Source organism: Rosa chinensis, chromosome 6, assembly GCF_002994745.2.
Source record: "Rosa chinensis cultivar Old Blush chromosome 6, RchiOBHm-V2, whole genome shotgun sequence".
In the NCBI taxonomy this organism is placed as follows: domain Eukaryota; kingdom Viridiplantae; phylum Streptophyta; class Magnoliopsida; order Rosales; family Rosaceae; genus Rosa; species Rosa chinensis.
Genome location: NC_037093.1, coordinates 57977422 through 57996804, shown reverse-complemented (window position 1 = coordinate 57996804; position 19383 = coordinate 57977422). Strand labels below are relative to the sequence as shown.

Genomic DNA, 19383 nt, shown 5'->3' with positions numbered 1-19383 from the left:
AGAAGAAGATGGCCCAAGGCCAAAAGACAATATTCCTTTAGAATTTTATATTCAATTCAAAAAGGCCAAAAGTACCATCCCAGGGGCATTTCCGCCATTTCCCCAGCATTGAAACCCACAGCCAACAAAAAATTTCAAAGAAACCAATAACAAAGTCCAAAGCTTTGTTTTGGAGGGAGGGAGAGGAGAGGAGAGGAGGACTAGCACTAATAAGAGAGACACACAAGAAGGTCTCAACCAAAAACCCCAGACGGCTCTTTCTCTCTCCTCCACCGCTCACTTTCTCTCTCTACACCTCAAATTTCCTCTCTTTACACTCGCCCACCACCGCCAATGTTCTCCAGGTCCCAGCAGAGATCGTCAATCTCGCCGTTCCGGTCCCGGAAGTCGCCGGCGCCGTCCAAGCCTCACGTGCGTCCCGCCACGCCTTCGTCTCGACCGCCGTCCAAGCCCTCTGTCTCGCCGGCCTCCGCCTCCAGCTTCAGCCCGCCGGCGCCGCCCGATGTCTCCAAGTCCAAGGAGAATGTCACCGTCACCGTTAGGTTTCGCCCCCTCAGGTCTGCTGGAGCTCCGTCACCGATGGCTGTTAAATTTTTTTGGTTCTTTGGAAAGTTTTGAATTTTTTGGGTTTAAAATTTTGACTTTTGACTTTTGTGCAGTGCTCGGGAGATTAACAAAGGGGACGAGATTGCGTGGTATGCAGATGGGGACTATACAGTGAGGAATGAGTTCAATTCTAACATTGCTTATGGCTTTGGTTAGTCTTTTTCATCACACATTTTTCATTCAAGTGTTGTTTTACTTCTTAAATAGAGAAAAACATTTCACCCATAAGCTCCTTTTTGAGATTAAGGAGATGTGCATACGATGCGTGTTTATGATGTTTATGTTAGAGTGGTTTCGGTTTTTGGTTTTGTGACTGATTATGTTATTTGTGGGGGTGGGGCAGATAGGGTTTTTGGTCCAGCAACGACAACACGCCATGTATATGATATTGCGGCGCAGCAAGTTGTCAGTGGTGTTATGCAAGGGATTAATGGTAAATAATTTACTGAACTCAGTTACCATTACACATATCTTTAGTTTCAGTGTCAGTTGTTTTTTTTGATGCCTCAGTAACTTTGAAAGGTTACACTTAGCAGTCAAAGTCACTGTCTATACAAACACAACTATGTGTGTTAAGGTGTGTGTGTATATATAGTGACGACTTGTAACTTCCTGTTGGCTTAAAATTGCTCTGTTTTTGTGCAGGTACTGTATTTGCATATGGTGTTACTAGTAGTGGGAAGACGCATACAATGCATGTAAGTTGACAGTAGTATATATAGTAAGCAGTAGTCATCTTGCAGCCAAGATCTTTTATAGTTCATTGATACAAGTCTATGTCATATGTGGCCTTTATCCTTCTTTTGCTTTCTTTATATTTCACCACAGTGAAGGGAGATTCCTTGAAGACAAATTGATTTGCCTTCTGATTGTTTTTCTTACTTCATTATGATAACAAATCCTCCTTCCAGGCAGTGTCTTGCTCAAGTTCTGCTCGTTCCTGTCTGTCATAGATATTGTGTGTCTTATTTTTCAGTGTTTGCAAGTTATGAAGTACAAATTTTTATGTTTCATTTTGTGATCCAGGGGGAGCAGAAGTCACCTGGTGTTATTCCACTGGCAGTGAAGGATGTGTTTGGAATTATACAAGAGGTAGTGGATGCTTTCCTAAACTAATTTGCAATAGTTATTTATTTAATAATTTTCTTACTTAACCTGCTTATGATGTCAGACACCTGGGCGAGAGTTTCTTCTTCGTGTTTCATATCTTGAAATTTACAATGAGGTTGGTCTTATCTCAAGTCTTTTATTTGAAGCTTACTGAGGCAGTGCTTTCATTGTTGTGTACAGTATGCAAGTACATGTATTCTTGTGAAGTATATTTCCTTAGGTTGTAGATTACCAAGCACACCCCTTAGAATACTCCAGCTGATCGCTGTCCTCCAGTTTCACAAGATGTAAGACAGACTTACACCCCTAAAAGCTGCTGAAATAGAAGCCCAGAAAGAGGACCAATATAAACTATCTTCCCCCACGACTCCTTACCCCCGTCTCTCCATGCTCCTTACAATACAGTTATTCCTTTCCAACCAAATTACCCAGAGTCCCAGATAACCACCAAGATTCTGCAATTGCCCAGGATTTTTGACCTTCTCCCTTCTCCACAACTCCTTAAACCTGCAGTTAACAGAGAAAAGCAGCCCTCTGGCAGATCCACAGACCATTCCGCTTCCGTAATAAGATTGGACAAAAGCTGTTGATCAATTTCATTTCTTCCTTCTGTATCCTTGTAGTACATATGATTGACCAACTTTACATTCACTTATTGTTTCACTCGGTGAGCTGGTGGTCCTAAACTCTAAAATAACAATATACAAAGAAATATAATGTTTTCTTCTGGTGAACTAGCAACGTGCCGTATGGGCTAAGGCTTTTCTTTTATTTTTTTTGGTCTTTTGGGCCTCTATTTAACCAAAAAGAAGAACGTCAACAGAAATTAAGCCAATTTTGTAATGCTGTTGTATTTATTAGCTTATGTTGTTTTTCATCCTTTTTCTTTTACAGGTCATAAACGACTTACTTGATCCAACAGGACAGAACCTACGAATCAGAGAGGATGCTCAGGTGTTTATATTCATAAAAGAATTAGAAGTCATTTTTTTTTTCTTGGGTCTTAATATGTTCAAACATACTCTTGAATATGTTTGCTTTTAAATTATATTTACTTATTTATCTTTCTTTCCTTAAACTGACGTACTGGAAGTGTTCTTCATTGACTATAGTATGACTCTATGAGGAAAGAAACCAACCAACCCACCCTCCAAAAAAAAAAAGTTTAAAAAGGAAATATTAGTGTAATAGAGCAGATGCTTGAGGATAGTCTTTGGTCACTTGGAGTATTTTCACCTGAGTAATATACTCTTGAGTCTAGAAACCATCTAAAATATGGCCTTTGGATTGTTTTGAAAGTGCTATTTCTTTGGGCAGGGAACTTATGTTGAAGGAATCAAAGAGGAAGTTGTTTTGTCTCCTGCTCATGCTCTTTCCTTGATAGCAACCGGAGAAGGTATAGAAACACGCACTTTTATCTACACCTTCTGGGTGTAAATTTTGTTGTCTCTGAGTCAAATGTTACAAATACATAATAATTGGGGAACACTATTATCATTTTCCCCATCTTGCTGTTGCTTTTCCTTCCATCCCCTTATTCTCTGTATCTTTTGCCAGCCACCTCTTGTGCAGCTGATCTTTAACATTGTTTCTGTTCATTTGCAGAGCATAGACACGTTGGTTCTAACAATTTTAATCTACTAAGCAGCCGCAGCCACACTATATTCACATTGGTAACTATCTTTACTATGTGATTAAAGTGGTAATATATTCTGTTAGTATGACGAAGCCATATTCTGTTAGGTTCTAATCATTCTTTTCCACGAGTCTTCTCTTAATTTGTAAATATATCGGTCGAGTACTTTTGTCAACTAAAAGCTTGAGAGATGATGAAGCCTAAGAATTTCTCATCGAGCAATTTAACATATCATTATTATTGTATCAATTGCATTGCTCGTTATTCCACCTTTGCTAATATATAAAATTATCAGACTATTGAAAGCAGTCCGCGAGGTGAAAATGGAGAAGAAGATGTCACCTTGTCCCAGTTGGTAATCTTTTGTACTGTTATTCTTCTTTGAAGTTCAATTTTGACTTGTCCAATACTGTAGTTTATCTGGTCCAAGTGTCCAACAATCTGGTGGAACTTTGATTATGAGTTCTAATTATATTTTCATCAGTGTCTGATGATGAGCCATATATAATTCAAATTTCCTTCATTCTTGGCAGCACTTAATTGATCTTGCAGGATCTGAAAGTTCTAAAACCGAAACAACTGGATTGAGGAGAAAGGAGGGCTCATACATCAATAAAAGCTTGCTTACACTTGGCACTGTAAGATAATGCTTATATTAGGCCTTTGATTTTCAGTTCCACTAGTTGAATATATACAATTCCTCATATATACACAAATTACCCTTATTTATTTCTCCAATACTCTTTTCTTCCCAAATACCATTCCCTGTCATATTTATAACTCAAGGGTACAATTGTGCCTAAAAACGTGATAACTTGGTCGCCTTCTTTGATTGCTTTTCATGGCATGATATTGGAGAGCTGATCGACCACAGCTGATATGCTACAATGTAGAGCTCAAGAATTTTCAGGTGATAAAAACATGAATTGTGCCTAAAAACGTGATAACTTGGTTGTCTCTTGTTGCAGGTGATATCTAAACTTACAGATGGGAAGGCAACTCATGTTCCTTATCGAGATTCAAAACTTACCCGTTTGTTGCAGTCCTCCCTCAGTGGTCATGGTCGTATATCTGTAAGTCCCATTCAATTCATATTTTCCAGTCTTCACATGATCATATTTTTCTGTTTGCTACTATTCAATCAGGTGTCATGTAAGTCTCTCTTTTTACTAGCAACGTAGTTACTAAGGCTGGGAAATGTTCTTGTTATGGTTTAGCTCATTTGCACTCTGACCCCTGCGTCTAGCAATACTGAGGAGACGCACAACACACTAAAGTTTGCACATCGGAGCAAGTATGTGGAAATAAAAGCTGCCCAAAATAAGGTGAATCTCAGATTGACAGATTCACTTTTTATTTCGAGTGCTATTAGTATGAAATTACAAATTTATTTGTTTTAATGGATCAATTTTAATCTTTTATTTTCTTGATGTTTACTTTTAGATTATCGATGAAAAGTCTCTTATCAAAAAGTATCAAAGGGAAATTACCATTTTAAAGGAAGAGCTTCAGCAGTTAAAACGTGGCATGATGGAGACTCCAAATATACCTGCATCTACTCAGGAAGACTTGGTTAATTTAAAGCTTCAGGTTTGTGCAGCTACAGTGAGAGAACTCATAAATATAATCATACTTTCCTCTATATTTAATTATCTATTGGTAAAGCTTTAAATGGGAAATCTATGAAAAATCTATCCCAAGGTCCTTCATCAAAACAGTAAATGAGGTAGCATTCCTCTAGTTCAGGATCATTAGTGTAGATTCATTAAGATGCATCTTATCATTGGACCTTTCAGCCATCCATAGTTGATCAAAGCTGAGATATAGTACCACAGCTTGACAAGCTAGCCTATTGATCTGAGGTTTAAGGACGTTTAGGAGATGATATTACATATGTATGAAAATATACAAGGGGGCTTGAACAGTAAAGATATATTTACACATATATTACTCTCTCTCTCTCTCTCTCTCTCTCTCTCTTCTTTTTTGCTTTTATTTTTTCCTAAGATTTTCAATGCCATTTGTCTTTTTCCCTGTTTGTTGTTTGCATTTAATGATTTTTTTTTTCCCATGTAAAAGCTGGAAGCTGGTCAGGTGAGATTGCGATCAAGATTGGAAGAGGAGGAAGAAGCCAAGGCAGCTTTAATGGGAAGAATACAACGATTGACTAAACTAATCTTAGTCTCCACAAAAAATACCATACCACATAGCATATCTTTGCCTAGCAATAGACGGAGGCATTCATTTGGGGAAGATGAGGTGGGTGGTCTAGTATTTCAGCAGTTAGGATGGATTACAGATTCATTGAATTTTGTTTTGAGTGAGAACTTGTTTTATGATTTGGATTTCTCAAACTAGAAACTGTAAACCACTCCTGTGATCTTCCTCGTTAGGTTACTAATTGACCCATTTTCAATGCAGCTAGCATATCTGCCTGATAAAAAACGGGAATATGTGATTGATGATGATGCTCTAAGTCATGCTTCCGAGCTTTCAGTGGAAGGAAGAGATGATATCACTAATCTTGATGAGTTGGTCAAGGATTACAAAAGAAACAGAAGACGTGGAATGCTCGGATGGTTTAAACTGAAAGTAAGTACTCATTTGTTTCTTTAGTGCTGACTTCAGTATGGCTTTGATATATTTAGAGTTTGTTTCAGAAGGACAAAATATAGGATTTGGTTAATGCGATGACAGTCCCCCTTCCCCTTTTTAAGCCAATACTTACTTTCAAGCTACACCTTGGTTGTCTTCTTTACTCTGCTTTCATTCTGAGTTTTGGGTAAAACATATGGACTGATATATGAGTCAATGCCCGTCAACTATACTATTTTGTAACATCTATTTTTCAAGAATTTTTATCACTAATTTGATTTGGTAATATCTAGAAACCATCTTTTTCTTTTTGTATGCTAATGCCTAGACTTCATCCTTTATATGTTAGGAGCAGCTGTAAATTGGAAGAAACGATTGCATGTCTTGTTGACTTGAGCTTCATATAGTTAGGTGGGCATAACATTAAAAGGATGCATTGTTGTTGGATGATTAAGTTGAAAGCTCAGATATATTGTTAAGCCTTATTATTTCTTCCCCAATAAGATATTAGTTAGTTCAGTCACTATCTGTATATTACTATATATTCATCACTCTCCGAGTCTCTGTCAATATACACTACTAAAACTTGGTTATTCATTTAAGTTATACAAGAGGAAAATATACTTTTATTGTAGTAGCAAATGATTAATACTCTATGGATTGAACACTCAACTAGACAAAACTCAACTGCTTTCTCGACAGAAACCTGAGAATCTCATGGGATTATCACCAAGTGCTGATAGTGAGAGCTCTTCTACTAGTGGTTCACCAGCAACTTGTTCAAAATCTTCTCAAAATAGAGTTAACTCCAATGATTTGAAGGATGGACGAAGAAAGTCTGTCAGTAGAAGGGGTGATGATCATACCATCATTGACTCATTTCCGGAAAGAACCCAAGCTGGTGATTTGTTTGCTGCTGCAGTTGGTGGTCGCCATTTGCCTCCAGTAAGGGAAATTCTATCCATCTTTTTTGGTTTTTGCTTTGAGTAGATAATTATATGTTCCAAGTGTATACGAGCTTATGGAAATAATATAATGGGAAGCAATTGTGTGTGCATGCTTGTGTATTAGACATTGTAAAATAGGGTATGTTTTCTTTCTCTCTTTGTTCCCTGCATCAGCTGAACTAATAAGTCTAATATCAATGTGATATGTAGCATTTGCATTACACTTGAGCATGAAGATGTAATGCTAACTGGGTTTGCTATAACTACTCTTTTGCAGACTGGATTCACAATAACTGATCAAATGGATCTCCTTCGTGAGCAAGTGAAAATGTTAGCTGGGGAGGTAGCATTATGTACAAGTTCTCTGAAAAGATTGTCCGAGCAAGCAGCTACCAACCCAGAAGATTCAAAACTTAGGGTGAGAAATCCCTTTAAATCTTAGAGACAAATTTCTAAATCTGATTGGTATCCTTGGGGTGATGTTTTGATGCTAATGTTGGTTAAAATAGGAACAAATGCAAAAGTTGAAGGATGAAATTAGTGAAAAGAAGTTTCAGATACGTGTCCTAGAGCAACGCATGATTGGATCACTTGAGATGACTCCGCACAGGTCAAACAATAGTGAAATGTCTCAGGTAACTATTCTTTTTGCTGATGGTTTGAAGAGAAGCTGGATGAACAAATCTCTCTATATGTAAAAATTTGGATTGACAGATAATAATCTGATAAACAATCTTTTAGGCCTCTACGAAATCAAAAATACAAAAGAGACTATTCTTCCCGTTTCACATTCTACTATTAGTGACTGTTATATTATTGAACTTTCTAATACCATTACAGCCGAGACTGGCCCCTTGCTACATGTCTCTCCTCTCATCAGAAGATCCTTAAGTCTCTTCTCATAAAAAAAAAATGTAAAAGTCCGTTGTTCCTTTTCATTTTCACATGGGTAAGCTATTTCAATAGAACAAGAAAACAAGCACATGTCCTTAACTTGAGAGGGATATTCTATATTTAGATATAACAATATCAATTACGCAAGGGATTTTAAATAGCAAAGAGAAAACGAGTTCACTCTATTCTGATTACAGACCTTAGCCGGTATCATTTTATTGATGATTAGAACTACATTTCACATGATCCACTTAAATCTACATAATACGTAATGAGCTTTTAGCCATCTTGGTCTTGGGTTTCTGTTGGTTTGTTGAGTGTCATTTATTTGTTTTGTTGAAAGATGGAACTATGCTTAACAAAAAATTGCTGGTTTTCAAATATTTTAATAATGCATTATTTTGCTTTCTGACCAGTTTGCTCCATTCTCATGTAGGCTTTGTCCAAGCTTACGACTCAGTTAAATGAGAAAACTTTTGAACTTGAGGTTCGTTATCCTTATATTTTCATAACACTGATGATTCTATAATAAATGCTCAAACCATTTACTAAGTTGATTAGTTTGGTCCTGGGATAATCATTCAGATCAAGACAGCAGACAATAGGATACTTCAGGAGCAGCTACAGACGAAGGTAATATTATAAGGATCTCTTATGATGTACTTGATTCTTTTTCTTCTTTTTTTTGGTCAAATATTATTTTTCTTCAAGTGCTTTATTATGTTGTCACTTTTTACAGATTTCAGAAAACTCAGAAATGCAAGAGACAATTCTGCTGCTAAGACAACAGCTTAGTTCTAAAGAAAAGAACAATGATGAAAGAGATATGATTGCTCCATGTGAAGAAACCTGTGCTGATGAAAATACACCGACCAGTGTGATGAGCTTAAACAGAATCCTTTCCCTTGAGGATTCCAAAGAGTGTAACAAAGATGCATACTTTAATTCCCAAATCCATGCACAGGTTATTCCCTTACTTTCCTGGCATCTTCAGCTCTGGGAAACCTAATATCCTTTCTCCTTTTGTTCCTTTTGGTTTTTGCTGTCTATATTGCTACGTGGTCACCAATGCCATAATAATTTGTTTTCTTAGGCTTCTAAAATAGAAGATCTAAAGCAGGAGAAGGTGATACTGTCTGAGGAAAAGGAGGGGCTTGAAGTTCAGAATCTGAAACTTTCAGAAGAAGCTTCCTATGCCAAAGAGTTGGCTTCAGCTGCAGCAGTGGAGCTTAGAAACTTGGCTGAAGAAGTAACAAAGCTTTCTTATGAAAACGCCAAGCTGACTGGTGACCTTGCTGCTGCAAAAGAGGTTCAATGCCGATCAAACTGTTGCCAAAGGTCTACTTCATATGATTTCAAGAAAAATAGCATAAATGGGGCTCGAGCTAATGGATTCCATAAAAGGTCGGAGGATGAAATTTTGGTTGAGGAGCTGCAGAAGGAACTTACTGCAAGATGTCAAAGAGAAGCTGCTCTGGAGAAAGAAGTATATGAGAGAGATCAGTTAGAAGATGATTTACGAAAAACACTAGAGAATGTGAAACAACGTGAAGCTGACTTGGAAAATGAGCTGGCAAATATGTGGGTGCGAGTTGCAAAATTGAGGAAGTCTGGTAATAATGCTGAGGATGTGTCACTTCAAGGGGTTCTTGAGTCTGAAAGTTCACATACGAGAATTAGAAATGGGAATGTGCCATCTAATAATCACTCATATGCTATGTTCAAGGACAATGAAAGAAATGAAAACTTGAATGAGATGGGTACATTAGAAGATTTAAGAGCTAGCTATCTGGAAGAAAAGAGAAGATGCAAAGAGCTAGAATCCTATATTTCTAGGTTGAAGGTATGTTCCTTGTTAACTAATCTTGTGAAAGTGCAGTCACTAGTTTACTGTATATCCATGAATGATCTAGTAATTTTATCAACACTTCAGCTGTAGTTGTGAAATCTTTTTTATTTTTATTATTATTACAATATAACTTTGGATTTTCATTTTCAAGGAGCTCTGTAATTGAAACATAGATAGAGTTTAAAAAAGATTATGTATATTCAGGGTGAAGATGTTGCTGGTCTGGATGTCACCGCTCTTGAACAGTTGCAGAACCTTCATGTTGAGGCTATAACAAAGATTTGTCATGCAAAGGTGATTCTTCTGTCTATTTTGTTGACAACTTGATGTTTAAGGACGATCTACATGCTAAACCAAAAGAAAATAAAGGATGATCTACATTTTTTTTCTTTTTCATTTGCACCTTAAATTGTTCAACTCATGCAATTATTGTTACTTAGTTATGATGTCCAGTTGTGAATATTAGTTGCTTGGATCAAAGTAATTGTGATTGATACCCTGTTCTTTTTCCGTGATGACAATTGGAGCCAGAACTTCGATTGATAATGTTGGGTATTTTCTATATGCAGTGTGCAAATCGTGTTTTATAGCGAGCTGAGTTCACTTAGTCCCCAGATTCACGGATTTAGGTATTTCAGGTTAGTTTTGTCCAATATTTTATTAGCAAATGCACATTGCTATACTGCTCACTATACATTGCTCGAATTCTTCAAGCGTAATAACGATGGAATAAGAGCGGCATGGAACTGATGAATATAACTTTGCTATTGCAGGTAGCAAGCAGTGTATAATGTACTTTGTACAGTTTGGTAACAGTGACCAGATCAACTGACTTCCTTCACTACTGGAGGAAGCAATATTCTAGGAGATGCAATTGTCTCGTGACTTAAAGTTAACGGGACTAATTAGGGGATTGTAACTTAATGCGACTAATTAGGGGATTGTAACAGGAGAATATTATAATATATGTTGCATCACTGCATGTATTTATTATCTATTGGGATTTACCCACTTACATTTCCCAGCTTGTAACTTCTAGTACAGGCAATCAGGCCCAAAAGACATATACAACCAACGACAGCTTTGCCTGCTTGTAATATATATCAACTATATTGCAACACTAGAGATCAAAAAGTTGCAACATGTATCTGCTACAAAAATCCTGCATAGAGATTTCTGCATTTACTTTTTGGATTGGAGACTTCTTTGTACATGGCATTACTGATCATCAGAAGCAAAAGCAGGACAAAACTCTTCCAAATTGGCTACATAACGCTGGGAAACACCTCCACAATATTCCGATCTACACTGAAAAAAGAGTTTCCTGATGAGAAACCCTCACCAGACATTAAGGCAAAAAATAAATTTGTAAGAGTAGGGTTCAGGACTTGGGAAGCCTATTGCAATTTGCTGGAGCCCATCCAATTCGCTGGTTTTCATTGTCATATATCAAAATTTTATCTAGCAAAGTAATATCTGTAAACAGAACAAAAGAAAGAGGTCAGTATTTGATCACAGAAAAGAAGAAAAGAAATTACTGAGTGAGGATATTTTTGTCGGTATACCTCCGATGATGTTCGTACTTTCCAGTCCTACTTCAGAGCCGTTCAATATTCCCAAGCACACATTGCCATATTGCTGAAAATAAGATTTTGTTAGATATGCTTTTCAAGTGTTTTCTTCTCTCACCTACTAACAGAAGGGGGTAAAATAAGAAATAAAATAGGGATGCTTACTGAAACTATGAGATAAGCTTCAGGTGATATATGCAGCTGAACATTCTTGACATTAGTAAAGCTCAGTGCTAAGGGTTTGAAATAGTTCTGTGCATCGTGAACAGATTTAAAAGGTTTGCTGCCTTTCCAGCAAATTGGCAGTGATTTGTCTTCAGTTGCGTCCTTCAGAGGCTTTCCTTTCAAATCGTTTCTCACCTAAACACATGAATTGATGGTCAGTTTCTCTGCAAGTTATTTGAACAATTAACTATAGAAGAATGGTTAGCAATTGTTTCTTCTCACCAGTTTAACTAATGCCTCATAAGCTTTGGAATTGAAGTAAGTGTAGGAGCTCCCACTGTCAAAAACGAAGTTAAGGGCCTTCACACCAGTGGGCTTTCCATTAAAGACAAGTTCTGCTGGTCCGGATGAGTAGTGATTTCTATGAAATAGACAAAGATGAATACAAATTAGACATTATACTAGATTATCAAAGGACATGGGATAAATGGGGGCTACTCACACGTTACGTGACATTGGAGTCCACATGACTCCTGAAGAAGGGACAAGATCATTCCCAAAGAATAGAAATCCTCCTTGGCTGCTTAGACAGTGACCAACCACATTTCTAGTTAAACCCAAGCGACTTAATTGTGACACAATGCTTGCTTTGCCAGTACCAAGGCCAAGAACTCCAGTGGTGGAGGGCATGCTTAGACCAGAATGTTTTTGATCATATCCACACCTGCAGCCAACAGCAACAGAAAACACTATTAAGATTTAGCTCTGAACAGGCAGCTAGGTTTAAGTCATGAACATAACATGTCATAAGCTTTCTTTTCAAGCTTCATCCATTGCATAAACTTTGGTTTACTTGCATTCTTAAGCTTCACCTCTTAATGTTTATGAAATTAGAAGGTTCAAAGATAACAAGAGCAATATCAAAAGTCTGTAATGCTGGTAATGGATATGAAAAGAAAACGACTAAAAACCCACCCAAAGGCCAAACGAGGACCAAGTTGAGAGCCATTGGTGAATTTCAGGGGAAAGTAATCCTTGACCAGCACACCCAGAGATGAACCTTGATCAGCATATTCAACCTCATAGTCGCATTGGTCACTTGGGTTGTTACACGGGAAACTTGCCGGTGAGTGAAATGCCGCGCAAAGAGGGTCTTCACATTGGACAAGGTTGTTTTTGGGTTTATAAAGATGCTCGCGGGGCTACAAAGATACAGATACACACAAGCACTAGGTGAGAACATGGTCGTCATAATGTTGGTCCAGCAGTCTCACTATACATAAAACGTTTTACCTTGGTACAGCCAGTACAGGGAGCATCACATTGGACCCATGTGAGATCACTACCAGTGTCAATATCAAGGTCGAAACGCTTGCCTGGGTTGCCTATGCTGAGGGACACAGAGTAGTAGCTGCAGAGCAAAATCACAATCAAATCTTATAAAAATTCACACACCAGATCAAAGAGGAGAACAGATGAAAATGGAAACGGAAAAACAGACAGAATACCATGCAATTCCATCTAATAAAGAAAAGAAAAAGACCTAAATAAAGAAAAGAAAAAAGGAGTGGGGACTGGAAACTTTGCCCCTTTTCCAAAGTGACCAAGGAAAGATCAAGACTTTCCAATATGCATTATATAAGAGAGAAGGGATTGTGAGTGATCAAGTTCGGGTGACAATAAAATAAAAAGGAGAAAAAGGGTTTCCAAAAGTTAAGCACAGAAACACTACTGTAACCATTTTCGAAAAGACATCTGCTCAGCAAAAACAAGCAAACCCATAATCCCAAAACTCTAAATGAAAAAGAAAAACACAATCCAAGAACTGATAAAGAATCCAACAATACAAAATGGAGTCAAAGGTCGGTCTCAAAAAAAAGAAATCAACTTTAACAAAATAATAAACAATATATCAAAGATTAAGCTTTAATCCCAACCAGCTCCAAGAACCCATATCCATTCCACTCACCAATGACATAAATTCAACAAGGCAAACTGTGAATTAAAAACAAAAAATATATATATATATATATATATGAGTTAAAAAGCGAAGAGGCGCAAAAGATGAAATACCCAAGAGGATAGACATTTCCGTGAAGAGGGAAAACGGCAGAAGAACCAAAGCTGTCCAAGTGGGCCGACTTCTTATTCGTCTGCGGGTGATTGGTTTCAGAGAAACAGCAAGAGAAAAACAAACCCAGAACCAAAAACGCCGTCAATGTCAATCCACACCGTTTGGCCATCTCTCGGTGAGGGAGTCTTCGTCGTCGTTATGATTCGGATCAAAAAAGGGGTTCAAGGCTTTTTAATCCCTGAAAATCAAAGAGGGGGACTGGGAAAGGCTTCTAGTAAATAGTAGTCGAACAAGTCTGCTGGCGTCAGCTTTTCTTCTAGAAGGAAGTCCGTTGGAACTTGGGAAGTTTCACCGCGCGCCAGCGGAAAAAGACCGCGTCGACAACGCGGAGAGATTGTCCAGGTTTCAAGGTCGAGATTGCCCATTGCGTTTTTATTTTAACTCATTGTTTCCCAAGGGTAATCTGGTCATGAAATAGTCTCTGAGTCGAACTCAACATCTCTCTACTGGCAAAATAAATACTCATATCATAATAGAAACTTACCATTTGTATGTATTGTCCTTGAAACTTTTTTTTTATTAATCAAATAAAAATAAGAAAATCTTCAACAACATGACAAGTTAAAATCAAACTTTGAATCTTGAAACATGAATAAAATAGATTCAGAAATTCTTATGATTACAGGACTATACTCTTTGCTCTATATTTCTTTGAAAGACTTTTGTGGAGTGGGAGTAACAATCTAAGAGATTACTTACATTAAACCCCTTCGACGCATGTGAAATGCTCCAACTGTGCATTGCAGCACAGTGCCTGGCCACTTTGACAGCTTCGGGGTTCGAACCTAGGTTGGGGAGCACACCCAACTAGGCAAGAACCATTAGGCCACTTGCAGTGGTTATTTGTGTTGTTTTCCTATCATCAAATGTTTGGTATAAAAATTTACTTAGGGTGTAGAGTTTAGGCTTTAGAAGCATGCATACATAGTTGTATCAAAAGAAGCAAGGATCATGTTTGGTAAATGTATTTTGAAAAGATGCTCCGAGAATTTCCTAAATTTGTTTTTTTTTTCCTCTTTCTTTTCTTTTCTTCTAATTCTCGAACACAAAAAGTGATGCCGAAATATTTACAGCGTTCAAGAACTCATGAGATCTTAGAAAATTCATGAAATGACTCCTCCATCCAAGATTCCAACTTAGTAAAAACTAAAAACCTCATATGAATAGCAGTCCCTACTCCCTACCATATCCTTCAGTCTCACCTACCATACAACTTTCACAGTTCACACTAGAAGACTCAAAAAAGTCAATAGTCATCCACTGGAGACCAGAGAGGTTCTTCGAATCTACCAGGAAATTAAGCTCCATATCCGTTTCCTCCATTGTTCATTGACTATTTCGGTGGAAAGTCAAGGTCAGGGGTCCGTTTACTACCACTTTTCATTTGCCAAATTTGATCTTTGCAAATTGGCTTTCTGCAACTTCTCAATCCTTGCTAATAATTCTCTGGAAACCGAAACTTGCTGTTTACGAATTGATCTTGCTGGTTGAGCTTCTCAATCTTTCTGGCTTTCTGCAGTTTGTTGTTTCTTAATTAGAGGTAATTAATCCTACTCATTTAACTTAGCTTACAGAATTTTCATTAACCAACTTATTAGTCAATACGTACTCCTCTGTTTTATCTATAGTAGAAAGTCTGGTATATGAGTTATTAGCTAGCTTATTTATATCCTAGTCCTCTGAATATGAATATACAGGTTATGAATATGGCTGCTTCTTCTTCTGCGGCTGCTGATGTTCTCCCTCAACAAAAGTATGACGTCTTTCTTAGTTTCAGAGGTGAGGACACCCGCTGTAATTTTATCAGCCATCTCTATGCTGCTTTGAAGCGGAAACAAATCCATACCTACATGGATGACAAGTCACTTGAGAGAGGAGATGAAATTGGACCTGCCTTATTGACAGCAATCGAGCAATCCAAGCTTTCGATAATCATTTTCTCAAAACACTATGCTTCTTCTCGATGGTGCTTAGATGAACTTGTGCATATACTAAAATGTAAAGAAGCATATGGACAGCTTGTTGTACCCGTTTTCTATGACATTGATCCTTCAGATGTACGGCGGCAGAAACAGACTTATGCAGATGCATTTTTACTTCTTGAAGAGAGATTCAAAGACAACAGGGACAAGCTGAGCAAGTGGAGGGATGCTGTGACAACAGCAGCGAATCTTTCTGGGTTTGATTCACAATCAAAAAATATCAAGTAATTAACTTTGTAACTTCATTTGTAGTAGTTTTTACGAGTCACAAAATATCTGGGTTTCATTCATAGAAGAATATTAATTTCTCTAAATGCTAACTCTTTGATTGATTTTTATCTTGATCCATTTATACCAGGCATGAGAATGAACTAGTTGAGGCAATTGTCAAGGATATTTTGATGAAACTGAATCGGAACGTGTCATATGCTGCAAAGAGCCTGGTTGGGATGGATAACCACATTCATCAACTTGAATCATTATTATGCATTCCTGCACAAGATGTTTGCTTTCGCACAGTAGGTATATGGGGTATGGGTGGTTGTGGTAAGACCACACTTGCTGATATTGTATTTCACCAAAACTCATCTGAATTCCATGCTTATGTGTTTTTAGCAAATGTTAGGGAAGAATCAAATAAACTTGGACTATATCATTTGCGAAATAAACTTGTTCGTGGGTTGTTAAAGGAAGAACATTTAAGTATTGACTCTCCATCCATATGGCCGTCTTATGTTTTAGATAGGCTTTCTCGTACAAAGGTCCTTGCAGTTCTTGATGATGTGAGTGATGAAAGTCAAATAGATTTTTTACTTGGAGATCAAGTTCAGTTTGGCCCTGGAAGTAGAATTATTATAACAACGAGAAATAGGCGCCTATTGAAGAAAAAAGTGCATGAAGATCATATATACAAGGTGAGTGAGTTGTCTGATGCTGAAGCTCTTCAGCTCTTCCAATCAATTGCTTTTAAAGATGACTCTTCTATAAAAGATTGTTCAACCTTGTCAAAAGAAGTGGTCGATTATGCCGGATGCAATCCATTAGCTGTTAAAGTTTTGGCTTACTCATTCCTTCACTGCAATAATAAAGAAGCCTGGGAAGAGGAATTGAAAAAATTGAAAAAATTTCCCAACAAAAAGATACAGAATGTGTTGAGATTGAGTTATGATGGATTAGAAGAAAATGAGAAGGGGATATTTCTTGATATTGCCTGTTTTCTCAAAGGGGAGAATATATGTGATGCAAAAAGAATTTTGGAAATGCTTGGGTTCTTTCCATTGACGGGAATTGAAGTTCTCAAAGATATGTCTCTTATATCGATCAGAGACAACCGCGTAGAGATGCATGATTTGCTGCAGGAAATGGGAAGGGCAATTGCTGGTGGTATTGAAGAACTTGCAAAACGCAAAAGATTGTGGAATGCTGAGGATGGCTATCATGTATTGCATAATGAAACAGTACGTAAGAGCTATATTGATTGGCATTTTTTTTTTTTTAGATTTACATCTTTAGAACAAGAAAGAATAAACACCATGGAGAACTCAATTTCTAGATTTTAGTTTTTTTTTTGTTCTTTTTTTTTGCCGATTCAATTTCTGGATGTCTGAAAATCTAATCTTGAATTCATTGCCTTCTATAATGTACGCTCGTTTATACTTTGCTCTTGATTTGTAGGGAACTTCAAAATTTGAAGAACTTGAAGTCATACACCTTGACATGTCTAAGATTCCAGAGTTACAATTGAGTCCTACAGCCTTCAAGAATACGCACAACCTAAAGTTGCTAAAATTATATGTACCACAAGAAGTGCATGAGGAATGGATACGTCAGAAAAGACGGACTGTCAAGGAGAAGCAGCCGAGCCCATTTCCTTGGCTTCTTGGGGTCGGAGCATTTCAGTGTTTCATTGCCAAATCAAGGATCTGGGGATTGTTAGATTCATACAACAAGGTTTGTGATTATGATGATGAAGTTTTCAGGAAGTTCTGGAAAGTGTTCTTTCCTAGAGGTCTCGAGTCTCTGCCTGAAAATCTCAGATATCTCTATTGGGATGGATACCCTTGGAAATCTTTGCCATCAAAATATTTTCCTGAACAGCTTGTTGAGATTCATATGCCCCATAGCCAAGTTAAGAACCTTTGGAATAATGGCCAGGTATGGATTAGTTTTATGTCTTGTTCATGCGTTGATTAAATATATGATATATATGTAGTGTCGAAAGTTATTCAGGTTAATCTATCATTCTAATTTTTCTTTTATTATATTTTTGTTACAAGAATCTTGGGAGCTTAAAACGGTTAAATCTTTATTCGTCCCAACACCTGATTGAAGTTCCAGATCTCTCTCGTTGTCCAAATATTGAAAAGATCGATCTAAGTTGGTGTAAAAGATTGGTTGATCAAGGTCCTTCATATTTCCAAAATCTTGAGAAACTTACTTATTTAGATCTGAGTGGCTGCCAGAATCTGAAAATCTTTCCGGCGCTGCCGCGTAATATAGAATTCTTATCTTTGAGATTTACCGGAATAGAAGAAATATCGCCATCAATTTGGTCTCACGAAAAGCTTCATACATTGAATCTTTATAGATGTTCCGAGCTCAAAAGAGGGCCTTTCTCGTCGTCAGTTGTGGGACGATTGTGCTCTTTGAAAACCCTGAATCTCAGTCACTGCCGTGGTGTATCAGAAATCGTTGATAGTCTCAATTGCTTATCCACATTACAAGATATAGATCTAAGTTGGACCATGATTGAGAAAATTCCTGCAAGCATCAAATATGTTTCCGGGCTGCGCAGGCTAATCTTGTACGCATGCCAGAAGCTTCGATATTTACCAGAGCTCCCATCGCAGCTAGAAGAATTGGACGTGGGTGAGTGCCACTCATTGAAAAGCGTGGCAAGTTCAAGGAGTACACTCATGCAACCTCGGGAACAATATAGAGTTCCGCGTTATGATGAAGAGAGTGGAGAGGAAATCTCGTTTCCTAATTGCTTCGAATTGGATGAGAGTGCAAAGAACAACATAATGGGTGATGCAGAGCTTAGAATTACGCGATTGGCATCATCAAAACATGTACCTCTCTCTCTCTCTCTCTCTCTCTCTCTCGTCTCAAGTGGCCGGGTTGGTTCCTCCGCTTTTTTTTATAATTAAGTTTTTGGATAGGGCAGCTACTAAATATTCATGACTAGATTCATTAATTGTTCATTTACAGGAGGGTTGTTCTGTAACGGTCTATTGTCCAGGAAATGAAATTCCTAGATGGTTCAGCTATCAAAGTGAGGGATGTGAGATAAACATCAAGTTTCCTCATCTTCATACAACATCAACCGTAGACTCATGCTTGGGTTTCGCTCTATCCGCTGTTGTTGTGGAATACAGGGAGGATGACTGTTTTGGGTTTGGGTTGCGGTTGGTATGTGAGTACAATCTCAAAACCAACGACGGTGAAGGCTATCGAGGCGAGTTCATATCCGCCGATGTTACGGATCCAGGCCTCGGTATAATGGGGGATCACGTGATAGTGTTCTTTCGGCGGCACGGGTTCAACAAGGTCACTGAGGCGTCTTTTCGCTTCCACACAGCACAATCGTTACGATCGACCAGGATGGTGGAGAAGTGTGGGATTCAAATCTTGTATAACCTATGATACCTGGCCATGATGAGTCTCCTCTTTTCCACTCTCTGATCTGAAATGATCAATTCAGCCAATTCCTCATCAGTCTTGATCTTAGGCTCATAGCACATTCGATTCGAAAGTTAAACAGAGATACTGACCCCAGTATTTTGTACAGCAACTCCTTTTAGCACATATTTGAATCGGATTCGCAGATATTAATCAAGAACGTAAATTACGGGTCCTAAATCCCGTGCTAGCCAGAATCAAAAGCGCCTCCAA

At 37.8% G+C, this 19383-nt stretch overlaps 3 protein-coding genes across 9 annotated transcripts; 2 read left to right on the top strand and 1 right to left on the bottom strand.

Moving 5' to 3' along the window:
* Window positions 1-160: 160 nt before the first annotated feature.
* Window positions 161-10797, top strand: LOC112168866 (kinesin-like protein KIN-7E, chloroplastic). Of its 3 annotated transcripts, none has more exons than XM_024305785.2 (26): window positions 161-557; window positions 660-757; window positions 950-1039; window positions 1252-1304; window positions 1633-1698; window positions 1778-1831; window positions 2611-2670; window positions 3034-3112; window positions 3322-3389; window positions 3648-3707; window positions 3886-3990; window positions 4321-4425; window positions 4570-4677; window positions 4796-4942; window positions 5432-5611; window positions 5774-5944; window positions 6650-6892; window positions 7172-7312; window positions 7404-7529; window positions 8225-8275; window positions 8374-8421; window positions 8528-8752; window positions 8882-9631; window positions 9842-9931; window positions 10207-10275; window positions 10411-10797. In XM_024305785.2, the coding sequence occupies exons 1-25, from the start codon at window positions 334-336 to the stop codon at window positions 10225-10227; spliced, it is 3363 nt and encodes a 1120-aa protein (XP_024161553.1). In that variant the 5' UTR covers window positions 161-333; the 3' UTR covers window positions 10228-10275; window positions 10411-10797. The 3 variants fall into 3 exon arrangements, with proteins under 3 accessions (XP_024161553.1, XP_040364017.1, XP_040364018.1); XM_040508083.1 differs by having other exon boundaries at window positions 8350-8421; XM_040508084.1 differs by lacking the exon at window positions 1778-1831 and having other exon boundaries at window positions 8350-8421.
* On the bottom strand, window positions 10595-13816 carry LOC112168871 (aspartic proteinase Asp1). Of its 3 annotated transcripts, none has more exons than XM_024305792.2 (9): window positions 13447-13815; window positions 12667-12784; window positions 12349-12575; window positions 11876-12097; window positions 11656-11794; window positions 11374-11568; window positions 11203-11275; window positions 11026-11113; window positions 10595-10945 (listed from the first exon to the last, which is right to left on the bottom strand). In XM_024305792.2, the coding sequence occupies exons 1-9, from the start codon at window positions 13614-13616 to the stop codon at window positions 10903-10905; spliced, it is 1275 nt and encodes a 424-aa protein (XP_024161560.1). In that variant the 5' UTR covers window positions 13617-13815; the 3' UTR covers window positions 10595-10902. The 3 variants fall into 3 exon arrangements, with proteins under 3 accessions (XP_024161560.1, XP_024161559.1, XP_024161561.1); XM_024305791.2 differs by having other exon boundaries at window positions 10702-10940; window positions 13447-13816; XM_024305793.2 differs by having other exon boundaries at window positions 10726-11113; window positions 13447-13811.
* An 899-nt stretch (window positions 13817-14715) lies between these two features.
* On the top strand, window positions 14716-19330 carry LOC112168867 (disease resistance protein RPV1). Of its 3 annotated transcripts, none has more exons than XM_024305787.2 (6): window positions 14716-15047; window positions 15205-15713; window positions 15848-16946; window positions 17164-17643; window positions 17766-18560; window positions 18700-19330. In XM_024305787.2, exons 2-6 carry the CDS (start codon window positions 15208-15210, stop codon window positions 19132-19134), a joined length of 3315 nt encoding a protein of 1104 aa, XP_024161555.2. In that variant the 5' UTR covers window positions 14716-15047; window positions 15205-15207; the 3' UTR covers window positions 19135-19330. The 3 variants fall into 3 exon arrangements, with proteins under 3 accessions (XP_024161555.2, XP_040365243.1, XP_040365244.1); XM_040509309.1 differs by having other exon boundaries at window positions 17766-18608; XM_040509310.1 differs by having other exon boundaries at window positions 18677-18842.
* Window positions 19331-19383: the final 53 nt, after the last annotated feature.

Bases quoted from the DNA above. Each gene is read 5' to 3' on its own strand.
- LOC112168867 (XM_040509309.1), top strand. From the start codon at position 15,208: ATGAATATGGCTGCTTCTTCTTCTGCGGCTGCTGATGTTCTCCCTCAA. The intron at 15,714-15,847 runs GTAATTAACTTT...CATTTATACCAG, and splicing joins TCACAATCAAAAAATATCAA to GCATGAGAATGAACTAGTTG. The intron at 17,644-17,765 runs GTATGGATTAGT...TTTTGTTACAAG, and splicing joins ACCTTTGGAATAATGGCCAG to AATCTTGGGAGCTTAAAACG.
- LOC112168871 (XM_024305791.2), bottom strand. From the start codon at position 13,616: ATGGCCAAACGGTGTGGATTGACATTGACGGCGTTTTTGGTTCTGGGT. The intron at 12,576-12,666 runs GTAAAACGTTTT...GTATCTTTGTAG, and splicing joins CCTGTACTGGCTGTACCAAG to CCCCGCGAGCATCTTTATAA. The intron at 10,941-11,025 runs GTCCTGAACCCT...TTTTCAGTGTAG, and splicing joins AATTGCAATAGGCTTCCCAA to ATCGGAATATTGTGGAGGTG.
- LOC112168866 (XM_040508083.1), top strand. From the start codon at position 334: ATGTTCTCCAGGTCCCAGCAGAGATCGTCAATCTCGCCGTTCCGGTCC. The intron at 1,040-1,251 runs GTAAATAATTTA...GTTTTTGTGCAG, and splicing joins TGTTATGCAAGGGATTAATG to GTACTGTATTTGCATATGGT. The intron at 3,390-3,647 runs GTAACTATCTTT...TAAAATTATCAG, and splicing joins GCCACACTATATTCACATTG to ACTATTGAAAGCAGTCCGCG.